Source organism: Triturus cristatus, chromosome 6, assembly GCF_964204655.1.
Source record: "Triturus cristatus chromosome 6, aTriCri1.1, whole genome shotgun sequence".
NCBI lineage: Eukaryota > Metazoa > Chordata > Amphibia > Caudata > Salamandridae > Triturus > Triturus cristatus.
The window spans coordinates 1,735,360,744-1,735,385,966 of NC_140589.1; the positions used below are offsets into that span (position 1 = coordinate 1,735,360,744).

Below are 25,223 nucleotides of genomic sequence, written 5' to 3' on the forward strand. Positions count from 1 at the left end.
GAAGGCTATCAAGGTGCAAAAAGCCAAACTGTTGGTTGCAGGCTGCTGGGTTTGATGTCATTTTAGAATACTGGTCCCACTCTAGGTGTACCTGCTTGCAGTAGACCTACAAGCGCTCCAAGATTTTGAGATTCGAGGCCAAGAGAAAGCATGAGAAGTGTTGTAGTTTTGAAGTCAAGACTATACTCTAATTCCTGCAGTAGCTCTTCAAGTCATTGATATGTTTCCCGAGCAGCTTCATATTCGGATCCTGAGCTTGTTGATGTCATAGCGACACTAACCCTAATCCCCATCACTGGCTCGTGTGCCTCCTCCGGCTTACTCAGTTTCTCACCCCCTAGGGCTGTCTCTGTGCTATTTGGAGCCTTTACTCAGGTGCTTTTGGGCTTGGTCCTTCTGGCTCCCACTAGTGTGCCCTTGGACCCGGTGAAGCTGTACGGTTTCTCAATAGGGCACCCAACAGCAAGTACACCCATGGCACCACTTGCTTCTTCTTGGCACTGTTCCATCACCATTGCTCTGCCAAAGGCTTTGCCAGTTGTGTCCTGACTGGCGTCCACACCAGCACCTTCTTGGTAGCCCCCTGTTGCGGTCGCCTGTCGTGGTGACATTTACAAAGGCTAAGGCCATCTTAATGCTAGCCGCAGAGACTGGTAGAGGAGATTTTAATATAGACCCTCCCTAGGGATGCAAGATTTCTTAGGTTCAGCATCGGATGATAAACAGGTGCTTGAATTGTCCATCATGATGACCGTGACAGCAGTGAGGTGGGCAATGTTCTCCCTCCTGCAAACGAACACCCTGGGGACTATTTATAACCCTACAAAATACTAGTGTGTTGGTTACTTCTCCAGAAGTTGAGTTTTTGTCTTTCGGAACCCACATCCAAAGGTGTGGCTTCATTCACAGCTGTCTTGAACGCACCTGAGGTTTTGGAACAACCTTTGACCTTAGAGTAGAAGAAGGTAAACACTCTCATCATGATATTCCAGCTGGCGTATTCGGCCACGGAACTCTTAATGTTTCATTAAGGTTTTGATGGAACCCTTCCTAGTTGCATGGGGCAAGCCAGCTTCTGCCCCAGCAGCGAACTGTCAAGTCGCCTGCAACCATCTGCCAGTCCCCGGGACCTAAAGTTTTTAACTGCCTGTAATTTACCAGAGAGTATGGTCGGGCAGTTGTCTTTTTGCTTAAAGCAGAACCTGTGTACCACCTATGTGTGAAGTGTTTTACTTAATGTCTCCTTTTGTGCTGGGGCTTTCTCAAACCTTACCCTCTCCATTCTCTACTATGTCTCTTGACCTGAATTGGTGCTCTGATAATGACGGGATGGAGATTGCACAGAATGTTATATCTGTACAGTTTCTGTAAGCATAAAACTTAATGCAAATTTGATTAAAAAAAAAAAAAAAAAAGTAGAACTTGTGATCCATCTTTACGGGCTCCCCTTGATTGCGAGCTTAACAGATTGGGCCCATGGGAAAGAAATGTTTTTCTTCTGAGTGCCTGGCCTTTCTATTCAAAAATGTTATCTGCCTCCTTGCTTTCTATTCACACTCCCTGTGAGAGATGGCTCAGCTGGTTGTTCAAAAACGTTCAGACCACTTGCAAGACCACTTTACAGAGGTGATATGAATGGGCAGGATGTGGCTAAGCAAATTCCCGGGTCAGGATTAGACACAGTGGACTGTGGCATGCTCAATGGGGTCCTCTATCCCCATCCCATGCAACGCCTGGTTACATTCCACTAGAATTCCTGCGATTGTTCAGGCCTCCCTTGCCATTTTAGTTTGTCAGGGAATATCACAATTTTCGTGGATACTTAAGAGAAATGCCATTTTGGCATCACCAACCATCCCAGACAGTATAACAGCGAAACCAATTTCTGAACCAGTACAGATGGTGCAGGGCCCAAAGGGTCGTCCCTGGCCATCAGCATCCTTCTTCCGTGCAAAACTGCTTTAACTCGCTCCCACGGAGGGAGGTTGCTATGCCATCTGCTGCATTTGTGGGTCATCACAATGGACTGTTAGATCTTGCATATAGAGTAGAAGAATACCCTCCCTTCTAGGCATTTCCACCGCCAATTGCTCCTGTCCCCTCAACTACTTCAGTAGATTGTGCTCGCATTCTGCACCTGGATCTATTCTGTTGAGCACAGGTGTTGTGGAACCAATTCTGGAGTATGAGATTGAGCAGTGTTGTTATTCCTGTTACTTTCTGGTCCACAGGAAGGATGGAGGGCTTCATCTCATTCTCGATCTTACGGTTCAGTAAAACATTCTAGATGCTGACCTTCACAGAGGTTCTCTTGAGCTAGGAAACTGGATGGAATCCCTTTCCGGCCAGGGCACACGTTTTCACACACTGTTCTGCAGTCACACAGGAAATATTTGTGTTTTCGATAGGCTCCATCCATTACCAATTCACAGTCCTCCCATTGGGGTTAACATGGACATCTCAAGTCTCTATCAAGATTATGGCAGCTGTTGTTGCTCGTCTTTGCAGTACAGCAGTATGCATATCCCCTACCTCAAAGACTGGCTGCTTTAGGCAGACTCGCTGCAGCTGGTGTCGGTCCATTGAGTTCCACTCCATTAGTGCTGTTCAACTTTTGGTTTTCCACCACACCTAGTGCCCTCCCAGCACCTTCTCTTCATTTGGGCGTTAACATCTCCTTGGTCCTTTCCACCTCCTCAAATCCTCAGAGGACTCAGGATATTATTCCAATATTTCAAGATGGGCTCTTCTTCCATCCCTGACAGTCCTTGACCTGTTGGATCACCTGGCTTCTTGTATCTTGTTGCTCACCCATGCACATTAGCACATCCTGACTCTTGAGTGATTCTTTCTGAAGGTTCTCACCCTATTAAAAATGGGGCAGTCAGTCACTCTGCTGGTCCTTTATCCCCTCAGCATTTCACCCTCACTGGATTGATGATCAACTCTTCATTGGCTACGTAGTACCAACTTGGTTGGAGCCATTCAAAAGAGGACGCTTTCCTGATGGATAATGTTGTGCAATCAGATCTGTGTCGCACTAACCAAATGGAAGCCTTCTAAGGACACCAGGAAACATTCCACCAATGGGGAGACCGCTTTGTCAGTACTGTCCAGGAGTGCTCCATACCTGGACATCTGTTGAACAGGTACTACGTGGGCTGTTATGCAGAACCTTTTGGTTTGACCATCCCCTCGTATCCACAGTCCTAGAGATGCTGCTTGAATATTGATTCAAGAGATGAGAAATCTGCAGGAGAACCATTAATCAGAAGAACAAGTTATTTGTCTTCAATAACCATTTTTCTGGTGCTACTAATCTACCTGCAAATTGGACCTATCAAGCCCACCTTCTTGTTCTGAGGAATGGTTATAGTTCTATTATTGTAGTCTTGTTAAACTGCATCACTTTTCAATTTCGTTAGCCTTGTCTCCACCTCGAAGGGTGTAGAAAAACTGACGAGGAACTGATGTTCGTGCTCCTATGGCTTTGGTGATGTCCTGTCCAGGGCAGTACCTGATGTTAATGTGCAGGGGAGCACTATCTGCAAGTGGGAGGGGTTATTTTGACCTTCTCCCGATCTAGCATGGTGTAGGAAAGAAGCCCTTTTTGAGATGGGTCACCCCCACTTTTTGCCTGTTAACTGATGTGCTTTCGACTGGAAGTGCACTGGTTCCTGCTAACCAGGTCCTCCATGCCAGAGCTCTTTCCCAAAATTGTACAATTGTTTCTCCCAATTGGCAAAACCGGTCAGTCCCTTGTAAATAGTACCCCTGGTGCCTATGTTCTGAGGTACTAAAGATGGTCCCTAAAGGCAGCAGCATGGATTTTGCCACCCTAAGGGACCCCTCACCAAGCGCATACAGGGCTGCTATCGCAGGCTGTGTGTCCTGGTCGAGACAAAAGGGAAAACACAACAGGTCACACATCCCTGTGTGCCATTTCCCCTAACACTGCATGTGATATTTGTAGGTCACCCCCACAGCAGGCCTGACAGCCCTAATACAGTGTGCTGAATACTGCATGTGAGGACATACCTGCATGAGCAGCTATGCCCCTGTGCTAGTCAGTCCTATTACTTCCAGTACAAGTGACCAGGGAAGCCAATCTAAAACATGTGCTGGACACTGGTAAAAACGGGTTCCTCAGCTACATGATGGCTTCTCTGAAGATAGGTATGTTTGGTATAAACCTCTCGTATTGATAAACTCACACTGATTCTAGTGTTGGATTTTCCAATGCATGCACCCAGAGGGCACGTTAGAGGTGTCCCCTGAAAACCTACCAGCCTCTGGACTGGTTTCTGCCAGCCTGCCACCCGAAACACTGCTCTGACCTCCTAGTGTGAGAGCCTTTTGCTCTCAGGAGACCCAGAACAAAAGTGTGTCCAAGAAGAGGGTGTCACACCCCCTCCCACAGGATGAACTGCTGATTAGCGTTCCTAGGCCTGCAAACTCCAAAGAGCTGTCGCCTTTGAAATGCAAATCTGGCTCCCCTCACAGGAGAGGAAGCTGAACCCCTTTGTCCAGAGCCCTCTTGGCACCTAGACAGGTGGGAAAATTAGCTAGTCAGGTGTGCCACCCCCAGGCTATTACCACCCCTAAGGGTGGGCTAAACTGATGTGGACACGATTTTTCAGAAGTAGCCATCTTTATGATGGCATACTTGGGAGTTCTTAGACAGGGTTATGCTCACTTCCAACAGGAACTGGTCATTTAGGAGAGTAGTGACACACGAGGTCAGTAGTCCATTGACTGCTACCCTACAGTCCCCTAGCACCCCTAATTTAAGTATTTAGGGCAGTCCCGGCACCAGAAGAGCAGATCCTGATGACCTGAACAAAGAAGATGGGCGAGAAGAGTCGCACAGCAAGAACAGAAGACCCAGCAACTGCCGACCTGCCTGTTGACTTTGCCTGTTACACCAAAAGTCGCCTTGTCCTGCAGCTGCTGAGTCCCCAAAACCCGGGAGACCTGCCAGCCTCTGCCCAGAAGCCAAGACCTCCCGAGGGACAGCAGACTTGTCCCCTGCATCCTGGAGACGGCAAAAGGAGGACCAAGAGAACTCCAGACACGCCAAAACCTGCCGCCGCCAAGCAGCACTGCACCCCAGCCCGTGTCAAGGTGGGCCAACGGTGTATGCATGGTCCCCAAGCCTTCAAGGTACTGAGTCCACTGTGGAGTGGCTCCTCGTGAACTCCCTGACTTTGCCTGCAGCTTAAATTGGCAAGCCCCCACAACTGTGAGTTGCCAGACCGAGAAACCTGACACCCCAAAGACACTCTGAACCCGGACGCCCCGTCCTGAGAAGAGGAGGCCCAAAGGTGCCCCCACGTTCTGTAACATCGCAAGAACCGAAGCCACTCGTTGGTTTCACCGGACTGGTCTCTCAGTCCCCTCCTGCAGCCTCTTTCTAGCGCTACTGTTCTCCATAGGATAACATTGGGCACACAACGCTGTTTTGCACCTCTGCACCTGCCCACTCTAGTGGTGCTGGTGGAGTTTTGCTGGTGCTGCCTTGAACCTTGCTCACCGCTCAGCTTAACTCCTAGAGAAGGGTCCTGTAAGTCGCTGACAACTGGTAAACCTCATATGATTTTCTTCCCGTAGGTTAACGTTGCAGAACTGAAAAGCATTTCTCTTTAAAAACGTACTTACCTGAATGATTTCCTTCTGAGGCCTATATAAAGATACTTGCTATTTTTATAAATTGGTGGGATCTCCTTCTCGAGTCGTGTCTCATGTATTGACCATTGAGTGTATTTTCAGATGTCTTGCACTCCTCTATGTTAAGCCTAAGGCTGCTTGACCACACTACCCCCAAACAGAGTACCTTGGGATTGCCAGAGAAAGCCTCCTGCCCACTCTTAAGAGAATCCCTGGACTATTTCCCCGCTATATCTCATTTTGATATGTCATATAAAGAGCCAGCTTTGTACACCTGGCACCTGGAGGAGATTCAGGAAGTGAGGAATTTGCAGGTATGTGTATCCACCAGCAATGTTAGTATCAAAGGTAAGAAACTTGTTTAGATATTACTGCCTAGTGGGTTCCCCCCTACTTAATCTCCCTGGATTTTTCACTATTGACTACCTGATTTTTGGACTTCTATTGTGGGTGAGACTCACTAATTGAGTCTCTCCCAGTAAGTTCATGTTAAATGGACTGAGTGCTAATCAACATGGTCCGCTTTTAAAGATGAGGTTACGAAGCTAGGGGTAAGAGGCTTTGGGCTGGGTATGTGTGAAAACGTGAGCAGCTGTGCATGTGAGACTATCCTTTTGCACAGCCCGGTCTCTGCGCACGGGTCGACTGTCGCAGAAGGGATCCTTCAAGGATTCATACTGAATTGGGATAGGTGTTATATTGTGAGTGGGCATTCACAGTGTATGTCTGTGGTGCTTACAGTTTTACACATTATAGGCAACATCTGTACTAAAGTAGTTTTGCCCCACCCTGGCCTTCAGGGTCCAGCAAGGTATCAATCTTGGGGTAAATATGGATGATAAGTGTAGATTTACAATTCCTTACATCATTTTGCCACTTTTTGAGATGCTTTTAAGAAGTTCTCTGGCGCATCTGATTCTAGGCCTTTTTCGTTCCCCATACTGGATCAAATTGATTACTCTGCTCCCCAGGAGGAGAACCAAAGGCACCGCAAACAATAGTCACCAAAAGTTCTTGACCCAGTTCGGAAGGAAGTAAGGGATGTAGAGGAAATCTGCATCTGTTAACTAGATTGTCTCACTGCATCTGGGTTGGAACAGCTCAGGTAAACAAAGAAGGATAGCCACACCTGTGAGGAGCTCACCTTTGAAGTTTTTGTGGGAAGGGATTAGGTAACTGTGTTAGCTTGGCAATTTCTTTCTTTAGACAACTTGAAGTTGCAGTATTGGAATGTCTACGAATACTGTGCAGGAGAGTTGTGACAGGGTTGAGTTGATGATGTGGTAGCATAGGATTGGCCAGGCACCGTCGTGGCGATCAGGAGAGGTCAGCCAACACCGGACACTAGGTCAGGATCGTAGGGGAGACTTCACTGCACAGGTGAGCCACTCAGACTCTAGCCGGAGACGTCTGATGCAGAATGGACATGATACGCGAACCCGCCTGAATCCGGGGTCCTCAAAGCTGATTTCTTCTTGTACAGGTCCGGTGTCCAGGGGAGATTGGAGTCTTTTTCGAAGGCAGCAGTCCTCCCAGGGGTTTTCAGAGATTGCTGGCTGCAGGACTGGTCGCAGGTTCGCAGAAGTTGGAGACAGGCCAGTAGGGCTGGGGCCAAGGCAGTCGTCGCCTTCAGTGGTTGTCTTTCTTCTTAGGTCATCGCAGATCTAGTTTCTAGGGCTGGGGGAGCCACCTAAATAGATTTAGGGGCATTTTAGGGGAGTAGCAGGTAGGGCCAATGGCCACCTTACCTGGGGTGACTACAGCCTTCATTATGCCACCCTCCCGCGGTAGGGGGCTGATTGGAGGGGTCTCCCCATCTTAAAGATGGCGGTGGCTGAAAGATTTGCTTCACCTCGCATCCCCAACCTTAGCGGTGGAGTTGGCAGAGGTGGGCCCAACTCCTACTCTCCTGAGTTTTCCCACCTAAAGTAGGGGTGTAAACCAGCGGCTGCCATCTGCTGCTAGCAGCAGAGGCTGGGGGTCACATTACAAAGGCGGCCGGTCTTTGAAGCTTACCTCTTCCAGAGGTGTGACTTCTCTGTCCAGGATATGCATTGTTTCTGGTCCCAGAGAGCAGGTGCTCTCTACCCAGGGATCCAGAAACATGTCTGTTGGCGGCTGGCTGCCTAAAGCCACTCAGAGACCACACCGGGGTTGGTAGGTTTTCAGGGGGCATCTCTGAGGTGCCCTTTGGGTACATGGTACAATAAATCACACACTGGCATCAGTGTGGATTTATTGAAGGGAGTAGTTTGGTACCAAACACTCCTGTGCTCAGTGTAGGAAAGTGGCTCTGTATATACTGTTCCCAAAAAGGTACAGTGTGTACAGAGTCCACAGCCCCCAGAGGTTTGGCAGAGGCTAAAGTTAGATATAACCTTACTCTCTAAAGTGGTAGCTTGGTCGAGCAGTAAGGCAGTATCAGAGGACAGTGTAAAGCATTTGTTGTACACACTCGGTCAGCAAATGATCTCACACATTCAAGAACTGAACTATAGGCCAATGGTTTGCTTATAAAAATATATGGTTGTTTTATTTTAGAACCAACAATAGGTATCAAAATATACTTTCTCAGAATGAGATGCTTTAGTTAAATACTTTGCAAGAGGCAATTGACTTGAAATGCAATAGTTACAGTTTGTTGCAATAGGCAACACAATTTCAAACACAGTAAAACATTGAGCTCAATAGGAATTTTAAGTTATATGCAATTGATTACTTTCAGGATTACTTTTCGAACTCCAGGACTGGATCCTTGATTCAGTCCTGGGACAGTTCTTGGAAATGAGTGAGTAAATACGTTTTAGTTACTGTTGTGATTTTTAAGCAATATTTTGCTATTTTAAAAGTTGACACTTAGAAACTTTTTCTGATCAAATTACCAATGTTATCCTATGGAAGGAAATTCACTTAGCAGGTAAGTGGGGTTATTGTTACTTTTTCTAGGTCAGTGTTGGATCCTGGTTCCAGCACTAGTGTACCACCTGTAAGCAGTTGAGAAACTGCGTTTAAGTTATATAGGCGATTTTTAAGGAATATTTATAAGTTTGCAAAATCGACAGAAGAAATTTCACAGAAAAACAGTCTATGGTTTCCTATGGAAGAAAATTCAAGTTACGGGTAAAGTATGTTCTTGTTACTTTTGTAATCCAGTGCTAGGCTCCTAATTAAGTTTTCACAGTTGGTACGATTTTTAAAGAATATTTATAGTTTTCAAAAATCGACACTTCGAAAGAAATTTCACAGAAAAACAGTCAATGGTTTCCTATGGGAGAAAATTGAGTTAGTGGTAAGTACGGTCGTAAGTACTTTGCAGGGTCAGTGCTGGGCACCAAGATCCAAAAAAAAACGTGATGGACAGAATGCAGAACAATGTCATACATTCACCCCAGTACAGAGATCTGGGCCTAAATCCATCGTTTTTTTGCTCACCATGCCGATCCAGCTTGAACCCAGCCATATGCAAATCAGTCTTGACCCTGTGCCTCATCGGTACAGTCCAGCCCGAACTGCCAAGCCAGGTCCTCCCTGGACTGGAAACAAGCATCCTAGGACCGGTTTCGGGGTTTCACCCCTCTTCAGCCAGAATAGCTTGATTCCAGTGGCATGGAGAGATGGAGAGCACGGGACCCACGTCTGGGCATACCCTTCCCACTCGGGTTACAAATGCAAAAACAACAATTGATGGACAGAATGCAGAACTTTAAAGTTTAGAAACTCCACACTTGAAATTTCTTCCAAGAGAAACCAGTCAATGTTACCCTATGGAGGAAGAGTGAGTTATCGGCTTTTGGGTAAGTACTCGACTGGCAGAATTAAGGTTCTGGGCATAGTCTCGGGGGTCTCTCCGGGTCAAGTAGGTACAGTTAGTACACCCTCAGCGGCACAGGGGCAGCCGGGTGTAGAGGTAGTTAGGCCCAATGTTATCCAATGAGAGTCAGTGGGCCTTCGGTTGGTGGCTGCTGGCGAGCAGGCCATGCGGCTGTGGGAGCTGGGCTCCTGGTCAACTGCTCAGGGCAAATGGGGAAGTAGATTAGGACAAAGGTTGCACTGCCAGGGGCACTCTGGCGGCTGGGTGCAGGGTGCTTTTGAGCCATCGGGCGCTCAATGTTCTTCAATGGAGAACTTGGAAAATGAACAAAGGCTGCAGGCTCGGGGACGGAGGATCTTCAGGAGCGACCAACACTTCGAGGGGTAAGTTGGGATCTTGGAGGATAGGTAGGCACCCCGGAGTTGGGCACAGGGGGCCGGAGGGCGCCGGGTGCAGGGGTGTCTTTTGATGTCGGGAAATCTTACCCTCTGCTGGTCACGGTTGGAGGGGTCATTGGTTCTGAGGCGGCAGGCGACGTCTGGGTCGTCGAGGAGGGTCCTTGGGCACTGGATTCAAGGTCAGAATCGCCGGGGGGACGTCCTCAGGGTCTTGGTTCACTCAGGCACAGGCCGGGCTCGGCGGGTGCAGAGTGTGCAGGATTCGCGGTTCCTGGCTGGCACCAGGGGTATTGTTGTTAGAGCAGAGCCTCTGCTCATGGGAATCCAAGTCTCTAAGAGGGTCAAGGGAGGCAGGTCCTCCGGGTTTCTCGAGGTTGCTGTCCGCAGGAGACTCCGGGATTTAGCAGGAGCAGGTTCAAGGATCACTGCATGCCAAGGGGTCTTTGTCACTGGGAGATCTGAATTTCAGATCATGTTGCCCTCACACACCTTTTTAGGGGTGTCATGCTTCATCATAGGGCGCTCCTCGTCGGACCGGCGCTGCAATGTCCGACGGGCCTGGTGGCAGCTTTGGCGGAGTTCTTTTGATCTGTAAAAACGCCGTATGTGAAGTGTGTATGGGCAGTCAGTGCTATGTGTATCTTAACGTGAGTAAGTGATTTAAAAAAGGCTCCAGGTCTGTAGAAACTCTTTATTCAGTCTTAGAACTGGGTCTCAATAAAAGCAGTGGAGCCACCTATAGGGCTTAAGGTACCTTGGTGGCTCTAGGTGTATATCAGGTCGACATGTTTCGTGTCTTGGGGGCTCCAATATCGAGCGACACATCTTCAGGACTTATGGTGTATCATGACGAATTCGGTTAGAGTGCGTCAAACAAACTGCGCCTCCAGAGTTGGGGGGCGTAATAGAGACAGAGGCGAATCCCAGATGGGGACGTCGCCCGCCCTTTCAACCCAAGTCAAAAATTGGAGACATAAGGGAAGGGGTGAGGAAGGAGGACAAAGAAAAAGAAAAGCGACATGAGGAAGTATACTTCAAAGTAGGCGAGTGCTACAAATAGGTGTAATTTCAGCATTGAGTGTCTGAAAACCATTATTAATGGTTGTGGTAAAGGAATAATAGTAATATTTTTATATAGGTCCCCATCACACAGGAAAGGTCCTGGACGAGGATATACTGTAGGTTAAAAGCATGTAGGGAGATTAAAACTGATAGTGAGAGAATAGTACGCATACACTAACCCCAGAGGTCAACCCAGTCTCGAAGTGAAATTCCATGCCATGATGTGCAACAATACATCAGGTAAATAAAGGCAAAGTGCTTGTCTTACCTATAGTCGGCAGTGGGATGTCCGTACTGTGGATCAACGTGTGTCAGAGAGGACGGTACCTGGGGATCAAAAACACTCACCAGCTAGGTAGAGGGAAGGATCTCCTCATACCAGGGCTCCCCCGCTTCCGAATTAGGATTGGGCTGGCAGCGCTACTAGGGAGTCAGGCAGTGTCCCGGGGACAAGATGGCGCCCGACCGCGACCCCCCACCTGAGGGGTGGGGTTGGCAGGGCTGGCACATCCCCTGGCCTTACTTGGAGTTTCCGGCCAGTCTTCCCGCCAGAGTGGGGGTTTAGAACCGGTAGGGGCCGGTTGCTGGGTACAGCAAGTGGACTGGAGAAGCTCACAAAGGCGGCATGCCTTTGAAGCTTCCCCTGCCCATCCTGGGGGAGGAGACCTAGCACCTCGCCCAGGATGTGCATTGTTGCAGGCCCAGGAGAGTGGGGGGCTCTACACCCAGATGTCCAGCAACATGTCTGCTATGTGGCAGCCTAGGCAGCCCCTCAGACAAGACGTGGATTGTAGGTTAGGTTCAGGGGGCATCTCTAAGATGCCCTCTGTCGTGCATTGTACATTAAATCCCACACTGGCATCAGTGCGTGTTTAATGTGCTGAGAAGTTTGATACCAAATTTCTCAGTCTTCAGTGTTGCCATCATGGTGCTGTGGAGTTCGTGTTTGACGAGCTCCCAGCACCATATACTCTTGAATGGCAGCACTGCACTTACAGTGCCCAGGAATGGACCTGGGTACTATAGGGGCACAGGGCTCATGCTCCTGTGCCCACACCACTGGCATAGGGCACACAGCTAGAGGGGTGGCTGATGTATGCCAGGGCACTGTAGGTTGTGGGCATGGCTCACAGGGATGTGTGCCATGTCGACTCTCTGTTTTGTCTTGTACCCAGACACTCCGCCTGCAAGGGCGGTGTGTTTGTGTTAGGGTACAGGGCCTCTAAGTGCTGCAGAGGCCTTCCCTGGTTACAAGGCCCTGGGTACCTAGGGTACCATTTACCAGGGGCTGACATGTGGCCAGGGTTTGCCAATTTGGGTTTTAGGTTTTAGGGAAGGAACATAGGCCATGGGCACCTGATTGGCAGGAGTCCAGGGCACACTCAGTCAAAGTACATTCAGCAATTCAGCAAAAAGTGGGGGCATACCATGCAAGAAAGATGGCACTTTCTCACACTCAGTGAAGCCATCATGGTGCTGTGGAACTCGAGTTGTCAAGTTTCCTGCCAATGTACTCTCTATGGCTTCCCCGGCACTTACAATATTAGGGAATGGTCCCCAATATTGTAGAGGAATATCTGTTCATGCGGATATAAACTCACCTGTGGTATAGTGCACCCTGCGTTTGGGCTGTGAAGCCTGCTACATGGGTAACTTACCTATCCATTCAAGCAGTGTTTGCTGGCATGGCACCCAGGCACTGTGCCATTTTCTCCCTCATAGGGGAATACAAGCTGCAAGGGCAGTGGCATGATCCCAGTGAGGGGCATCCCAGGGGACCTTCTTCAGTCCCAGGTACCCAGGGTACCATTTACTAGGGGCTTACAGGGGTAGAAGTACAAACTGGGGATTTGTTTTTAGAGAAAGACCACTGGTACAGCGAACCTGGACACGAGGGACCCAGTACTCTACAGTCCAAAAGTTGCATCGAAAGCGAGGCAAAAGGTGGGGAGGTACAGCAATAGAACAAAGCAAACACAAGGAGATAATGGATGGAGGGACAAAACTGTTCAGACACTCACCCCCAGTCACAGATCTGGGTTGAATCCATCATCGTTCTTTAGCTCACTTCGCCACCCCAGTTCAGACTCAGCTTTATACAAATCAGTCTTGACCCTGTGCCTCATGGGAACAGTCCAGCCCGAACTGCCAAGCCAGGTCCTCCCTGGACCGGAAATGAGCATCCTGGGACCGGTTTTGGGGTAACACCCCATATCAGCCAGGCTAGGTTGAATCCAGTGGCAAAGTGAGCAAGGGACCCACGTCTGGCCATACACTGTCAACTTAGGACGAACAAAGCAAACACAAGGAGATGATGGACGGAGCGCAGTTCAATACTTTGGTCACAATATGTTGTACACCTGAGCGTGTGCTTGGGGTATACAAAAATTCATCTTATATACGACCACCTCCGCTTTCCTTACCCTCCAATTCTGTAGAAAAGTGATCTTACCTGAATTACTGCAATATTTGTCGAGAGCTGGGCTTTCAGTGGTTTTTAGTCTTAGATAGCTCTCATCTCTAAATATGCAGTTCACTGGGTTTCCTTTCTATGAGTCACTGATTGTTTAAAAAAGATTTTTTGTTGTAAATTTTATGTTCTCCAGGATGCTTCTTGACATTTTGTACGCGTGCAGGACTTCAAATATAGAAAGAGTGCACAAATTGACCCTGTGAAATTCTTATACTTTTGTTGTGAAGTGCTGTATACATACCTACCAACCTAGATTCTAAATGAATTGGTTTTCATATTTAACCTGTTTTATCAACAGATTTCGAGTTGACATATATCATGAAAGAAAAGCATAAACATAAACTATTTGAATATTAGTGCATTTGTTCTTTTTTTTTAGATCAATCCTGGATCTAAAGGCCCACCTTCATATCCTGGGACGCCGATCATGAACTCTCCCGCTACAGGAGCGCTGCCCTCTCAGCCACCTGTGAGATTTGGACCTCCTCCAACAAGAATTCCTTATGGAGTTCGTCCTATTGCTGCCCCATTAGGTAAGGAAATATGTTTTGTTTTCATGTAACGTATTCATATGCAAAATTGCATCATGTTGGGGTCAGGTCTTTGTAGAAACATGTATTCACATATCAAATGAGATCTGTAGAGAAGGGAACAGACCACGACAAGAATATAAATAGCTTTCTCTAAGACTTTATGATTCTGGCTATGTTCTTCAGACTGCTCCTTCCTAACGCCCTGTATCTAGCTCTTTAACTGAAAAGATAACCCATCGTGACGTGATGAGAACTAAATCCCAGATAATGCAAACATAACAGTTTGGCTGGAACCAGGTGATTTTTTTTTTTTTCTGTCCACCAAGCGTGCACGCTTGTTTGCTGGCTGCCTAAACAGCTTGATGGTAGTTTTCCTTTTTTAGCTCCATATAGAGTGTTTCAGCCAGTGGAGTTAGCATTGTCCACATTGACACTCAGTATTTTGAAGGGCTGCGATCTTCTGCTTTTAAGGTATGACAGGCTGCCCTCCTTGACTTGGGCCAGCTTCTGTTGTGAAGCTGTAGTTGTGAACACACTCGCCTTACATGGAAGAAGTAGGTTTGTCACATTTGTGGCTGCAGATGAATATGATCCGCTATCTAGTGTTGGACCCGGAGGTTTGCAACTTGTTTTTCTTAAAAGAAGTTCAAGTCACAAAAACTGTTGTAACTCCACCCTTTGTCCACAATGAACCAGCACACTGGCTGTACCTCAGATGGTTTTATATCGTGTTCGGACATTCAGGAACGCTGCCCTAGGTCGATGCGTTCATTCTTTTTCCAGGTCATTCTTTTCTCAGGTCCATTGTCTTCCCTTTCAAACGCTACGATGTGAACAACACTACTGCATCAAGAAAAGCTTCTATTTGCATTGTCGAGACTTGGCATCCAACGGGTAACACCTGAATACTTTGACGCTTCGCAGATTCGAACTGTCCTCCTCTCGATTTTTCCCAATCTTCCACAAGAATGCACCCAGGGCAGCATTATGAAATCTACTCCATTCCACTTATGCCCTCCGTGTAGTACAAAATACCCCTGGAGAGATTGTGATGAGGTCTGCCACCTCTTTTTCTCGCCAGAATACGCAAGCATCCTGTGAAGTCAGAAGGAGGATGGGAGCACACTCCCTCACATCCCAGCACGCAGTTTGCCCCCAAGGCATCATCGTAAATGCAGTGCATGATAGCATGTACTTCAGTAGTAGTCTTTAATTTTTCACCCTGGTGGATGCAGTCTGCTGTGTAACTTTAGACACATGTCTAGAGAAACACAGCACTGTCTGCACCGACAAAGGTGAAAAACTAAAGCCAACTACTGAAGTGAGTGTTATCATGCACTGCATTTACCATGATGCATTGGGGCAACTGAGTGCTGGGATGTGAGGCATTGTGCTCCCACTTATGTTTTTTTGTTTGTTTTTTAATTCACCCTTGAGCTATTGAGCTGATTAGCTCTTGCTGATGGACCTGTACAGAGACCTGAGAAGACTTCAGGAAGTATTTCCACCCCCCTAAACAATGTGTTGCCCTCTAATGAGGAACAACAACTACCCTGAAACACGTGTCTAGAGATGCACACCACTGGCTGCACCAACAACAGTGAAAAACTAAAGACTCTTACAGCAGTAATTATCATCATGCACTACATTTACCATGATGCATTTGGGCAAACTGAGTGCTGGAATGTGAGGCAGTGTGCTCCCACCCTCTTTATCCTATGAAGCCAGCCTTCCCTTCTGCTGCAAGAAAATACTAAAGTACTAAAGGGAAAGGATGTGTGTGTAGCACAAAATGCAGAGACAAGTCATGTTGGCAACTCCCCAAAATGTTCAGAGCTGAAGATCTGCCAGGCACATAGAAAGAAGAGGACTGTACTTTGGGCACTTTGCCAGGCCAAACAGAGGAAGAGCCTTTTTCCGATACTGAGGAGGAATTGGAGTTCCTCACGCCAGCGGCTTAAAAAAATACTATAGCTTTGGGGCTGAAGATTAAGTCGATGCCACATGCATCTACTGTGCCGAGGTCCATCTCGCAGCCATTAGCATGCATCAAGCCATAAACAGCACAAACCTACGGGTCCTGCACCTCGAGCCAGGATGGACTACAAAGGTTGGGTTAATGCCAATGAAGGGAATCACCCAAGATTACTGAAACGCACCACGTTTGAAGCTCATTCGGCACCAAGGCCTGAAAAGTAGCACTCCATGCCAAAATCACTGCCAGATTGGCTCCAAGCGGTCTAAAAACCATGCTCAGAGCTGAAGTAAACAAGGAAAGCCCCTCCTCAACTGCCACAGAGGTCAGTGCCGAAGCCCCCTCTCCCCCTTGACACTGAGATGCAATATCACAGAGGGGTCCTTCTTCGAGAAGCTGGCAAATGTCCTGGATGAAATGCAAAAGAAGATTTGTATTTATCCAAACACAGGCAGGATGCTTTCTAAACCTCAGACTTCTAGACTCCGCTGCATCCCTAAAAAGTGTCCACCCAGTTGAGAACCAGGACTTGACCCTTCCACACCATCCAGTCCCAAAACAATTAGGGACCTGGTCACCAGTCCTGTGCCATTTCCACCACTTGCATACACACCTCCTCCCCCACTACCACTGCTACCCTGTTTTCTACCTGAGCCACAAGATACTGACTCAACCAGGCAGTTATTTTTATCCTCAGGAGCTCTATGATGAACCATTCAGCCCACAAGAGGAAAATGATCTTTGAGAGGATTATGTGGTAGACCGGAAAACCCAGACCTAGAGATACATGTTGCTACCAAATTCCCACCCGAAAACACTATTGCATATTGTGCATCAATTCAAAGGGCCTCGCAACACCACCACGTTAAACTGTATACTGGGGAAGAGGTGGCGACCCTCTTGGCAAAACTCTATCCAAAACAGAGCGCCCAGTACATTATCTACCAGTGCTTAATGGGACACTACGCAAAAAGAACAATTGATGGACAGAATGCAGAACAATGTCATACATTCACCCCAGTACAGAGATCTGGGACTAAATCCATCGTTTTTTTGCTTCCCATGCCATTCCAGTTTGGACCCAGCCATATGCAAATCAGTCTTGACCATGCTCCCAATGGGAGCAGTCCAGCCCGAACTGCCAGGGCAGGTCCTCCCCGGACTGGAAACAAGCATCCTAGGACCACTTTCGAGCTTTCAGCCCTCATCAGCCAAGATAGCTTGAGTCCAGTGGCATGGAGAGCACAGGACCCATGTCTGGGCATACCCGGCCCACTCAGGGTGACCAATGCAGAAAGAACAATTGATGGACAGAATGCAGAACAATGTCATATATTCACCCCAGTAGAGATCTGGGCCTAACTCCATCGTTTTTTTGCTCACCATGCCATTCCAGTTTGGACCCAGGCATATGCAAATCATTCTTGACCCTGTGCCCAATGGGAACAGTCCAGCCTGAACTGCCAGGCCAGGTCCTCCCTGGACTGGAAACAAGCATCCTAGGACCGGTTTCCGGCTTTCAGCCCTCATCAGCCAGGATAGCTTGACTCCAGTGGCATGGAGAGCACGGGACCCACATCTGGGCATACCCGTCCCACTCGGGGTGACAAATACAAAAAGAACAATTGGTGGACAGAATGCAGAACAATGACATACATTCACCGGGTATGCCCAGACGTGGGTCCCGTTCTCTCGATGCCACTGGAGTCAAGCTATCCTGGCTGATCAGGGATTAAACCCCAAAACTGGTCCTAGGATTCTTGTTTCCAGTCCAGGGAGGACCTTGCCTGGCAGTTCGGGCTGGACTGTTCCCATTGGGCACAAGGTGAAGACTGATTTGCATATGGCTGGGTTCAAACTGGAATGGCATGGTGAGCAAAAAAGACGATGGATTTAGGCCCAGATCTCTACTGGGGTGAATGTATGACATTATTCTGTAGTCTGTCCATCAATTGTTGTTTTTGCATAATGGGATACTACAGTCGGCTGTAAGAAATTGGGTTGTTAGTTGGATGGAGTAAAACTCTACTCGAGCAACTGCCACAATCCTTGTCATGGTGAACCACTAAATTAACCTGTACTTAACCCTCTGGTAGCTTGGCACAAAGCAGTCAGGCTTAAGTGGAGGCAATGTGTGAAGTATTTATGCCACACACAAACCGTATTAAAGTGAAAACACAAACAATCCTACACTAATTAAGAAACATTGGGGTATAATCTCAAGAACGTGTGATCACCATCGCAAAAGTTACTTAACGCAACCCTCAACATTCCAGTCCATCACCGGAAATTTACGGCGTGTTAACCAGGTATTCACAACATGGCGGTACCATGCGATAGTCACCAGATAACGTGTCAACTGACCACGCTAAAATCAACGCCACGTCGCAAAAATGTGAACGCAAAAAATCATGCGATGAGGCCAAGCGCGATACAAAAAGCTGCGAAAACCAGCGGCATTGCCTGCAAATCCCACGCATCTGGTTGGAAAATGCACTATAAAAACTACAGAAACAACACACCAGAAACAATGCAAAGCGCGTAGCAACATGGATGCACCCTTACAGAGAGCACAGAGGCCAACGCAAACCCCACAACCCCCACAGACCACCAGCAAGGAACAACGGGGACGGCCAAGGAGAAGAGGGAGAGGAAGATTGGCTGCAGTCCGCAGCAAAAGCTGATCAGCGTCACGGAGGTGACGGAGCACTACCATCAACTGACCAACAAGTAGACCACCTGGAATGCAGTCGGAATGCCTAGGAGGCCAATCGAGGAGGCCAAGAGGCGCTGGCATGATGTGACAACCTAAATCAGGCACAAACCCGCTGCCAACAGGAAGGCCGCAATGGCAACAGGTGGTGGCAGTCCTGCGCCACAGGAGGAGCTGGAGGAAACCGAGGCCACAGTCATCAGTGTGGAGAAGGTGCAAGAAGTAGGGAGTCTGAACACAGCTCTAGAGGACCTGACACAACATCAACAGGGTGACTAACCACCAGGGACTGGGGGTTCGCTGGGAGATAGGCACAATGGCACACATGCACAACAATGTGTAGCACACTGCACACCCACAATTACCCTGGATCATATCCCTCATCCCCGTGGCACACTGCAGCGCACACACATAGCAAGAACAGCACATCCACATTGACGACAATGTGGTACAATGTGCAACCCAGACACTGCAGAACAGAGTAGACAACTGGCTCCGCACATGCACAGAAACATGCCTACTACGTCTGACAGAGCTGAAAACTGTGATGTGGAAATGTACGCATACGACCTCACATCCGTCATGTAGTCCAAATGTACAATGTTCCGCAGCAATATGTTGAGGAGCCTTAATCCAATACTCGGATTCTTCGACTCCAAGGTTCGTCAACTAATTGTCCAAGCCACAATTCTCTCCCGCTTGGACTACGCCAATGTTTTACTACTGGGCGCCAACAAAGCGGAGATAGCACGACTGCAACGCGTGCAGAACACTGCGGCAAGAACCTTGGTCGGTCTCCCCCGCAGGTGTTCGGCCAGAGCTACAATTCGAAAGCTGCACTGGCTACCCATCGAATCGCGAATCCACTTTAAAACACTCACCATGATATTTAAAATCCTTACAACTGGACGCCCAGAACTACTCCGCTCTCTCCTAACACCATATGTGCCACAACGCTACCTACGCTCACTAGGTCAATATCTACTGATTTTACCCCGGACAAAGCTTGCCCGCACTGGTGGACGCTCCTTTAGGGTGTTGGGAGCCAAACTATGGAACACCCTCCCACTGAACATTCGCTCATTGGAAACTGTCTGCCTTCCGGAAAGCTGTCAAAACCCACCTGTTCCCCTCTCCCTAGGTCTCCTAGTTGTCTTCCCCTCTTTCTCTGTTAGAGTTTTCCGTGGTTCTCAGCGCCGGGACGCCTCTTTGCTGGGGCAGCTGTTGCGCTTTACCAAATGCTAACATAACATAACATATTCAACACCTCCCAAACAGTCACAATGTACATTGTCATACAGTCTGCATGTACACAAGAACAATGTGCCAACATACATGTCAACACAATGTCAACATGCATCTCCCCTTCACATTGCAGAGGGGCACACAACACTTCCAGCAGAGCACAGAAGACAACTCATCTGTGATGCCCGAGAGGGCCACCACACCTTCGACACCGACGCCCTACAACAGCCCATGGACATCCCACGCAAGCCACCACCAGGACCCGGGCAGCCTAGCTACTTAGAGAAGGACACAGTGCCTGCAACAGACCACACAGCAGGAAGCACCCGCAAGCACAGCTGGCTCACAACACTTCACCCACCCACACATGGCACCCCAATGCCTTGTGACAGCACGCCAAAAGGAGGTGGCCCAACAGGCGCGGGTGGAGTCCCATGGAAGGCGAACTAGATCACATACGTTGGTGTCTATTATCCTTCAGGGACCACCTACACCCCACAAAGGAGACCCACACTGCCATAGAGACACATGCAGATGCACATTCACAGTACAGAACCACGCCCAGGGGCACTCAAATAGCAGTCACACACCCACGTTGGCTCTGCGTACAACGGCCTAGGCCACTCCCCTTATGAATTGAGTGGGTGACGACAAAGCTACATGTCTAAGCTCCAACCCGCTGCCTGCGGTGACATGTCTGCGCCCGTTGTACACCGCACAATGTAATGTTGTAGGGCCCAGGACTCTCATGCATACAACAAGACCACAGGGACACGCAGATATTATGTTGAACTGGCTACGGGCACGTGCGCCTGGCCCCTTTATTGGCAGGGCCACATGTACAGTGATGCCTGTGCTGGATGTGTGTGGGGTGAGTGTAAGCCAGCCCGCATGGAGTGCCTGGTGCTGGCAGCCACTTGAACAGTGGACACCAGTGCAACGGAAACTGAAAACACCTGCATAACAGAGTCAACTGCTGAGCACCATGGAGGGAGCCCGGAGCAAATCCAGGGGGTCACTCAACATGCAAACAGAAGTGTCCAAGAGTTGCACTGCACTAAGGTTCGGGCATTAGAGCTGAGCGCGCTCATGTGAAGAAAAAGTCTCGGATTGTGTCCCTTCGAGATATTCCTGATACAGATGCAGTGGGGTGTGTTAGACCTGCATCATCTTCCTCATCAAAGTCCCAGGTCTCCCACACTGCTTAAGGTGACATTGCTGCGCAACCTCTCCACAGCACAAAACTCAATCAGTAAACGTCCATGGGTTGCGGTGCACCTGGAATGCTGAGCAGGGGATCAGGCAGAAGATGGCGTCCACGACATGTGCGAGCAACTCCGTCAGTCTGCCAGTACGTCCGTTTGGACACTGGCAGTTGGCGTTTGGAGTTGGTCCTTGCTGTGGTGGCGTGTGCCTCCTGCAGTGATGCGACGTCCGGGCCGGTCAGGACTCGATTTGATGTGTCAGCCCAAGTGGGCCGCAGATGAGGCAGCGGACAGCGCAGGGCCACAGACACATGGCGTTAATGACCTCAAGGCCATCGCCTCCGAGGCCATCCAATATCTCAGAAGAAAGGGTTCCGGACCTGACTAGCACAGAGTTCGTGTCCCCGGATGCACAGCGGACGGCACAGGCATCCTGCAATGGGACGGTGACTTGCGGTGCACTGAGGTAGGGCAACGCGGACTGGGCGGTTCCTCATCAATGTCGAAGATGAATGTGGAGGAGGCTTGCGGGGGACTGTGGAAGGTGTCCTCCAGGGCATAATGCGGAAGGTCTGATGTTATCCAGAAGCAGCAAACGGTGGGGTGGAAAGCGACAGCCTCGTTGCCTGAACCAATTCGGTATCAGCTACATGAGGATGAAAACCACCCCCTAGTCCATAGACTCAGATGCCACCAATGTACGACCAGTGAGTGTCCATGAATGTCGGGACACAGACTTAGTGACACCGGGGCTGAGAGGGGATGCAGTCTGCGATGATGCCGGTACACTGATATGGACTCCGCCATCGCTAAATCAAGACTCTCTGACCTATTGGACCGCAGTGTAGGCCGGAGGCAGCGGTCAGCAGTGGCCCACAGCCACGTATCGTTGGCTCGCGATGCACAGAGTTAGTGACACCAGGGCAGTTGTTGGTAGTGTTCGATCACCTCCATAACGATGATCCTATTCCCTCTGGACTGCAACGCGTCATCCTCTTACGCTTCTCCTTGCGTGCAATGATATGTATTCTGCCTCTGAATAATCGATGTTCAGTTCCAAATCTGTGACCTACTCGTGCGCAGTGTAGGCCGACGGCAGTAGTCCGCGTGGGCCCACAGACACATGTGGTTGTAATGCTATGCACAGACTTGGTGGCACCACATCGAAGGGAGTATAGTGACATAAACTCTGCCTTAAATAATGTTCACTGTCATGGTGTAGTCAAGACTCAGTTCCAAATGTGTGACCTACTTGTCCGCTGTGCATGCCGGTGGAGTACGTCAACGAGCGAGGAGTACTGCGGCCTGTGTTGCGGAGGCCGTGGTGGTCTGAGGTGGTTGTCACGGGCCTCAGCCTTGGAGATTGCACCAGCACATGGTGGGCCCTCTTCGACACACGCCGGGGTCGGAAGCTTGGCATTGAAGCCTGGGTTCGCAGGGGTGGGCAGGACTGGTTCGGGGACCAGCGTCTCAGGGTGCAGCAGGCGCACAGGATCTCTGGCGACTCCACTCACAGCATGGGCCTCGTGGCGGGGTGAGAGGCCCTGCCCTGGCAGAGCCGTTGGGCATTCGGGAAGAGGACAACGCCCAGAGTTGCGTGCCTTTTATTCACACCCCTACACTGGCCTGGCGTACGCCGGGCCAGCCCACTCTGCTCACGGGGGTGACTTAAGCTACATTCCCGCGATCTTCCCCACTGGTTGGGGTGACATGGTTGGGTCCACTGTTCACTACACTCCAAACACCAGCGGTGCATGTCTACATTGATATGTGTGTGGTCTGCATCCTGCAGTCTGCCCATCACATCCACGCAACACTTGGCATTGTGTACAGTCACATTCATGGGTCGGTTGCCTCCTTCGGACATGCCTGGTCCCCAACTCTTCCGACATTCTGCTTTGTGTGGCCGGGGTGCCATGCCGTTGATGGCTAATGTACATGGCTGGGCCAGGTTCCCACAGTGAGTTGTGCTGTTGTCTGGTGGGTGTGGATGTTGTATGTGAGCTTGTGACGTGTGCATTCCCAGTGTTGTGAGTTGCATGATTGTGGAGCTGAGGGGTGTGGTGTGTGCATTTGGTATTGGCTGACGAGCAGAGCATTTCCGTGGCTGCCATCCTGGTGGCGCAGGTTGATGATGGACTGTCGGAAGGTGTAGGAATCATGCACACTGCCTGGGTGGTTTGTGGCGGCGTTGGCGGAGATTCCCAGGTGGTCCACAATTGCCTGGACATTGGTGGGATACGTGCGCTTTCTGTTGCGCTTCTTGTGTGCAGTGTTGCCAGGGAGCACTAGTAGGACATGTGTGCAGTTAATTGCCCCCTGGCACGTGAGGGACGCCAGCTGTGGCGTACATACCTTGCTTGGTCTCCAGCTGTTCCTGCGCAGTGTGTGGTAAGCATAGATAGTGGGGTACCAAGCTGATGGTGTCATGCATGCCCGTTGTGTGGGACTTGGATTAGCCAGGCTGTGTAACTCCTTCGTCTCAGGCGGATGTTGGTTGGAGGGTACCAGAGGCCAAATTGTGCAGCGCGGCCATCAGCTTTATCTGAGGTGGGATGTTGGTTGTCCGCTGTGCTGGTACCGTCAGCCTGTGGGCAGTGGTGGTCAGGATGCGGAGGAGGGTTGTCCCTTTGGGCATGTGGTGGGCTATGACATTCTCTGGTGTTGGGTCCGTGTGGTTGGTGCATTTTGGGAGGGTCGCTGTCTTTGTCTGCACTGCCTCAGGTGGGGGGAGGGGGCGGTGGGTGTCTGGGGGTGGGGTGTGGTGTGGTCCAGTCCTGGGGGTGGTGGCGGTGGGTGTCTGGCCCACATGTTCATTGGCTCCATGGCATCTGTTGTTCTTCAGGTGTAGGTCTGGTCTATGCTCCCTTTTATGGTGCAGGTTGCCGTCCACTTTTGCACCAGGTCAGAACAGGTGTTCGTTTCCTGGTGCTAACGCGCCTTATCGCCTGTTTTGTGATCTTATCGCTGGTCGTTGAGAATGTTGCGGAGTGGCTTTTTGCACTGGAACACCTACTCTGCATCTCATTAGCGATAGTTGCCGGGGTCATCTGTGGCGTTGTTTTTTGAGGCAGCTATCGCCAGAAAACTGGTGATATGGGCTGTTTGCACCAGCTTGTGAATGGGGCGGTACATTTATTGCGACTTTGACTGCGTTAAAGAGCAGTTAACTCGGCGATAGCTCCTTGAGAATATGCCCCATAAAGTAAAATCTACCATATTGTTTTACAGCAAAATTTTAAAAAATCCAATCAGAGGAACCAGAGATATGCAGTTTTAAAGATTTATGCTATGTATAGCACCTAAAGGCACAAAGCACCAGTCATGACTTTCACACATTCCAGATACTGGTTTTAGAGGGCATATTTGCCCTCTTATTTAAAAACTAACAGACCTCGAGTCTGGGTAAGTGCTTCTTCCCTTTGTTGCCCACTTTCTCCCGTCCCTGTATCCCAGAGTTTCAGGTTGGGAGCGGTTTGGACTGGTCTTGGTGGTTTGTGTGTTGTATGTCAATCTAAGCTCCCCATCTGGTTTCAATGCCATGGAAACCAGCAACCCCAAAAGATTGGGGGTATGGTTAGGTTGCACTTTAGATGGCAGAAACCTACTCTTAAATAACTGGATCTGGAGAAGGCAGCCTGTAAAAAAGGTATGTGCAGTTAACAGACATCACTGAAGTGCACACCACATATGTCTATTATATGATGAAGGCATTGGGCCCCAGTTGCGTAGAAAAACTGCAGACAATTCCCTACAAACATGTCGTACTTAGACTACTATAAAATGATTGTCAAACACCTAGCTACCCAAAATAAAATAATGTGTACTGAAGCTGGAAATGAGAAAAATATATGAAATATTAAATCTGTCTATCTAGAAGTAGCGTAAGAGCAAGTTAAGTTACAGACTACAGAAATTGTATTCAAACCTTAAATTCAACAGCCCTTATAGGTCAGGATGCTTAAGACCTCCATGAACAATGGTAACAAGGTATTACTATTGTGGTATGGCATGTGTGGTTTATGCCTTGCCATGATGCTATTGCCTGTGCACAAGCTATAAACAAAGGTATTTAACCTGAGTACTAAAGGTTGTAATGAAATACAATTAGATCAAATGCTATGGTGATTGTAGATCCAAT

The 25,223-nt window shown here is 49.0% G+C and overlaps 1 protein-coding gene across 2 annotated transcripts in view; it reads left to right on the forward strand.

Annotated features, from left to right (window-relative positions):
* Nucleotides 1–25,223, forward strand: part of MIA3 (MIA SH3 domain ER export factor 3) — a 348,169-nt gene that overhangs the window by 321,045 nt on the left and 1,901 nt on the right. For both annotated transcript variants that reach the window (XM_085612967.1, XM_085612968.1), the window contains one exon: nucleotides 13,791–13,944. In XM_085612967.1, the coding sequence (XP_085469093.1) occupies nucleotides 13,791–13,944 (154 nt within the window). The remainder of the gene's footprint in view (nucleotides 1–13,790; nucleotides 13,945–25,223) is intronic.